A 6138-nucleotide genomic window follows, 5' to 3' on the forward strand; every position below is an offset into this window, starting at 1 on the left:
ACGGTAACACTCATATCAGATTTGAGTGTGCAAAACAATATTTGAAACTTGATCATAATTCTGAATGAAACTTGAAACGACACTCATAGCTCTCAAGATAAATGTTGTAGCACTTAAATGGTCGGAATTTTTATTCCATAGGCATATGGGTGGTTATGTTTTAAAATACCTTGTCACAATCAAACAGAACTCTAAGCCGTGAATTTCATGTTAAGTTTGTGTCGTGTTATGTTGTCATTTACACTCCCGTATTTAGAACTTATGTTTTATCGTTCTTTTATATAATTGTAAAAGTCTTTAGGGTGTAAATACAAAAGAAAAGAGATCAATTATTGGTGCTGATTTGTCAATAATAGATGGGTATATATTTAAAAGAAAATATCTTATAATTTCTTTTCTTTTTTAACGGTGTATGCCAGATTACTCCAAAATGATCCACTTAAAATATTAAGGGGCCAGGGTTGGTACCGCCCCTGCATGCTGATTGGTGATCTGCTCTGAGCGTGAAAAACATTACTTGGAACAACGTTGACCTTATATCTGAATGAATATCTAAACCACTCACTGTACACAACTCTTAACTCTCAAGCATTCACAACATCATACCTTTCATTTACAATCTCACCACCATAAGCAAGCAACCAATGGCTGAAGTCGTGCTTTCTTCCCTCCTCCCTGTCCTCTTTGACAAGCTGACTGATGCAGCTTTGAAAACCATTGCTCGCCACAAGGGTATTGATGCAGAGATCAAGAAATTGCAGAAATCCTTAGTCTCCATCCAACTTTATCTTACTCATGCTTCTCAGATGGAGATAACCGATCCATCTCTGAAACAGCGACTGAATGATCTCCAGCATCTGGCTTATGACATTGAGGACGTCCTCGATGGTTGGGCAACTGACGCTATGGACCCTGAGTTCAAGCAAGAGCCAGAAGGCATCACCGGCAAGGTAAGAAAGCTAATCACCCCAACGTGTTGCACAACTTTCTCCCGGACTACTACTATGATTGCCGAGTTAGATGATATTTCCACCAAACTACAAGATCTAGTTAAGGAGAAAGATAACCTTGGTTTAGATAATCTTGGTTTGAAAGTGGAAGAGGAAGCCAGGCCAAGAATTATTAATAATAATAGAAGATTACAAACCTCTGTTGTCAACCCTTCTAGTATTGTTGGGCGCCAAGCTCATAAAGATGCACTCGTTCAACAGTTATTGTTACCCGCTGATGAACCATGTGATCAAAACTATAGCATTGTTCCCATAATTGGTATGGGTGGGCTTGGGAAAACTACTCTTGCTAGACTTGTGTATGACGAACAGCTGGTCAAGGATCACTTTGATCTAAAAGCATGGGTTTGTGTCTCTGATGAGTTTGATACCGTTCGTATAAGCAAAGAGATCTTTCAATCTATGGCAAACCAGGAAGTTGCAGATTTTAATCGGCTTCAAGAAGCTCTTAAAGATCACGTAAAGGGTAAAAAGTTTCTGTTGGTACTTGATGACATATGGAGCGAAAGTTATGAGGATTGGGAAACCCTCGTTAGACCGTTGTATACATGTGATCCTGGAAGCAAGATCATCATAACAACTCGGAAGGATAAGTTGCTTAAAAAACTGGGTTACAATCCTCTAAACAAGCAGCTGGAGAGCCTCTCAGATGATGACGCCTTGTCTTTAGTCGCTCGAAATGCATTAGGTGTAGATAACTTTGATTCACATTTGTCGCTCAAACCATATGCTGAAGGTGTTGTAAAAAAATGTGGAGGATTACCTTTAGCTTTAATAGCACTTGGTAGATTGTTGAGAACAAAAAAAGACGAAGTAGAGCACTGGAAGGAAGTGTTAAACAGTGAGATATGGAGATTAAATAATGAAGATGGAATTCTCCTAGCCCTTAGATTGAGCTACCATGATTTGTCTGCACCTTTGAAGAGGTTGTTTGCATACTGCTCATTGTTTCCCAAGGACTTCCTGTTTGATAAGGAGGATCTGGTTTTACTTTGGATGGCAGAAGGGTTCTTGCAGCAGGCAACTCCAAATGATTCAACAGAAGAACAGTGCTTGGGTCGCAAATTCTTTGACGAGTTGATGTCAAGGTCGTTTTTTCAACATGCACCTAATAATGAATCATTATTTGTGATGCATGACCTCATGAATGACTTGGCAACATCTGTTGCTGGTGAGTTTTTTGTAAGGTTAGACGGTGAGGCAAAGAAGGATATTGGTGTGGAGAGGTTGAAGTACCACCGCCATATGTCATTTGTTCGTGAAGAATTTGTAACTTACGAGAAATTCAAAGGATTCACCGAAGCCATAAAATTGAGGACATTCTTGGCAACGTCTGTTGGGAAGGTTGAAAGTTGGAGAAGTTGCTACTTATCCGGTAAGATTCTTACTGACTTGCTTCCTGAGTTACCATTTCTAAGGGTTCTAAATTTGAGCAACTTTAAAATAAGTGAGCTACCGGAGTCCTTTGGTACATTGAGGCACTTGAGATATCTTAATCTATCTCGAACTCGTATCACACATTTACCGGAGAAAGTTTGCAATCTCTTTAATTTACGAACATTGATCCTGTTTGGTTGTGATAGATTAACTAAGTTGCCCAACAACTTCCTAAATCTGAAGAACCTGCAACATCTTGACGTTAGGGACACCCTCATTTCATTTCAGATGCTGTTAGAGATTGGTAAGTTGAAAAGCCTACAAATTTCTCTCTCGAAAATCGATATCGAAAGTGAAAGGGGAATTGAAATAGCCAAACTTAAAGACTTTGAGAATCTATATGGGAAAATTTCTGTTGTAGGTTTGGAAAAAGTGCAAAATGCAATTTATGCACATGAGGCGAACTTTTCAGAAAAGAGGCTTAGTGAGTTAGAGCTTGTGTGGGGTGATGAGCTAAATGATTCTCGAAATGACATGCTTGAAAAGGAGGTTCTAAATGAGCTGAAGCCTTGTCATGATAAGTTAATAAAACTCAAACTTATGTCATATGGGGGATCAGAGTTTCCAAAGTGGGTTGGGGATCCCTCGTTTCTTCATTTGAAGCATGTGTCAATAAGTGGTTGTAAGAGATGTACATCAATACCGCCACTGGGACAGCTATCATCACTTAAGGAGTTGTTTATTCAAGGCCTAAATGCAGTGGAAGTTGTGGCTTTTGAGTTATTTGAATCTGGTCGCGCATTTCCATCACTTGAAATTCTGAGTTTTTGTGATATGCGTGGATGGAAGAAATGGTCAGGGGCTGTGTTTCCACGCTTGCAAAACCTTGAAATAAGAAATTGTCCTAATTTGGTTGAAGTCACACTTGAAGCACTGCCTTCATTGAATGATCTAGAATTAGTCAACTGTGACAGTGGTGTGTTGAGAAGTCTGGTTGAAGTAGCATCAGCAGTCACCAAGTTGGATATAAGGGTTATTTCAGGGCTTGATGATGTGGTATGGGGAGGTGTTATAGAGTCTCTTGGGGCAGTCGAAGAATTAAGCATGCATAGCTGTAATGAAATAAGGTACCTGGTGAAATCAGATGCAGATGCAAGTAAGATTCTTGTGAAGCTGAGGAAACTGGAAGTGTGGCATTGTGAGAATTTGGTGAGTATAGGAGAGAAAGAAGAGGAGGATAATTGTAGAAGCAACCTCCTAACGTCTCTTAGGAAGTTGGAAGTGTATAACTGTAAGAATATGGAGCGTTGCAGCTGTCCAGATGGCGTTGAGGAGTTGACTGTCTCTGGTTGTAGTTCAATGAGAGTTGTGTCGTTTCCAAAAGGAGGACAGGAGAAGCTGAGGTCACTTACAATATGGAATTGCAGGAACCTATTGGAAAAGGAGTGGGGAGGAGAAAAGACGAACAACAGAAGCAGCATGCCCATGCTTGAATATGTATTTATAAGTGATTGGCCAAATCTGAAATCAATCATTGAATTGAACTGCTTGGTTCACCTCACTGAATTGTTTATATCCGACTGTGAAAACCTTGAGTTATTTCCAGACACTTTAAAATCGTTAAAGAAACTGGAAATAATCAGGTGTCCCAAATTGGAGGTTTCCTTTCCTGGTGACAATTTGACATCATTGAAGGAACTGATAATAAGAGAGTGTCCAAGAATGGATGCTTCTTTACCTGGTTGGGTTTGGCCTCCTAAACTGCAATTCTTAAATATTGGGTGGTTGAAGAAGCCCTTCTCAGAGTGGGGCCCACAAAGTTTTCCAACATCACTTGTGGAACTATCCTTATACGGTGGTGGTGAAGATGGAGGTCGTAGTTGTAGTGAATTTTCTCATCTTCTTCCTTCATCTCTTACTTCTCTTCAAATAACTGAATTTAAGAACTTGGAATCAGTTTCAATGGGACTCCAACACCTCACCTCCCTCCAATCTCTCTCTTTTGAAGATTGCCCTAATCTGAAGAAAGTGGCTTCCCATCCCCAGCAACTCACCTCCCTCCACCATCTCACTTTTTACAGATGCCCTAAGATGATGGATCTACCAGAAATGTTGTTGCCTTCACTCTTGAGTTTAAACATCTGGTATGATTGCCCAGGAGGAGGTCTGAAAGAAAGATGCAGTAAAAACGGGAGTTACTGGCCCCTCATCTCCCATATCCCCTGTATCACCATACAAGAATTCTTAAATATGAAGGTATCTCTCCCTCTACCATTAATAATTTTAAATTAAGTTACTTATATATATAATTGTTTTTCGAAACAAACAATTTCAAACATAATCTCAAATATATGGTTTACTGTTTTCTTTGTGAAAATTGTCTATTAAATTAATTAATGTTTGCACTCGTATTAATAAGGCCAACTAATATTACCTGTGTTTCAGGAGTAATATTCAATCTTAACTTTAAACCCATAATAGCCCATTTAAAATTAATTAATGGGGTTTAATGGATTAAATAATATGTCCATTCTATAAGCATTTGTTTATATACAATTAGCAAAACCATATCAAAAAGCTATTATTTGTTCAGTTTTGATTTTGATCATTTTTACTGCTAATCAAATTCATATGGCTTCTCTTTGGTTTCATTTGAATGGAATACTTTTTCCAATACAGTTTTGTTAATTTAATAAGACTTACATTTAATAAATATAATACCATATTGGTCTATGGTTTGATAAAGTCAAACTTGAAAGTGGCACAAAAAAGGGAAAATGTAGCAGTAAGTTGAGTTTTATTAGAGTCCATTTCATTTTGGATGGAAAGAGAGCATGTAACTTTTGTTTCTTGAGTTATCTTCACTTTCTTTCTTTATTTAGTAAATCAAGATCTGAAATCATTTTTACAGTTATATGAATATGTAGAAATCATGAAGTCCTTGAATTATGTTTGTCGTGATATGGACATTGCCAATTTTACTTTTCTGATTATTTAAATTGACAGTATGAGGAAACTGACCAAGATTATTATATCCATGACAGATTTGATGCTGCAGCCTGGAAACATTTTACAGCAGGGAGCAAAAAGTTAGGCTTCATTGGAAGATTATGATGCTGGCTACCTTTTTCCTTTATCGTTTTTTTTTGTCGATACCTATTGTGTTGGTAATGGTTCAGACTGCAGATTGTATTTTGTGTGTAGTATACCTATCTATAATAGTGATTGGTGCATCACTAATGTTAGTTGTGACTATTTCATCATTTTATTTAACCACCCATTTCCCTCATTTTTATCACTCTTGCAATGGTCAGCGGTGTGTTTTGAATGAAAGATCAGCTTTTCATTGGTTTTCTAAAAATCTAATTTTCGATTCCAAAACATAAACGGTGGCAAATTTAGACTTGTGTGTGTCAAAACGAGTCAAGTCAAAATAACTCTATGGCTGTTTAAAATTCATATCAAACTAGAAGATTTGAGTTATAATTTTATTTGAATTAAGGGAAATGTAGATGCAAATCATTGGTTATACATTCTACTGTCATTTCAGTTATGGTTCTATTAACCCGCTGTTTAGCTCCAATAACATTAAGAGTTAAGACAGAATGATTAATCATCAACCAGCAAATTAATATGACAACTAGATAAGTTGCAAACAAATTGAAAGAAAGCAAAACTAAAACAGATATACAAAATCCAGGAAACCAACTTACAGGAGACCCAAAAAAATAAATAAAAGAAAACAAAAGCG

At 37.4% G+C, this 6138-nt stretch overlaps 1 protein-coding gene across 1 annotated transcript; it reads left to right on the forward strand.

Moving 5' to 3' along the window:
* Nucleotides 1-564: 564 nt before the first annotated feature.
* Nucleotides 565-5676, forward strand: LOC110900021 (putative disease resistance RPP13-like protein 1). The gene is made up of 2 exons (XM_035981692.1): nucleotides 565-4643; nucleotides 5432-5676. The coding sequence occupies exons 1-2, from the start codon at nucleotides 645-647 to the stop codon at nucleotides 5435-5437; spliced, it is 4005 nt and encodes a 1334-aa protein (XP_035837585.1). The 5' UTR covers nucleotides 565-644; the 3' UTR covers nucleotides 5438-5676.
* Nucleotides 5677-6138: the final 462 nt, after the last annotated feature.

The sequence above is a fragment of the Helianthus annuus genome, chromosome 13 (genome assembly GCF_002127325.2).
Source record: "Helianthus annuus cultivar XRQ/B chromosome 13, HanXRQr2.0-SUNRISE, whole genome shotgun sequence".
Classification (NCBI taxonomy): domain Eukaryota; kingdom Viridiplantae; phylum Streptophyta; class Magnoliopsida; order Asterales; family Asteraceae; genus Helianthus; species Helianthus annuus.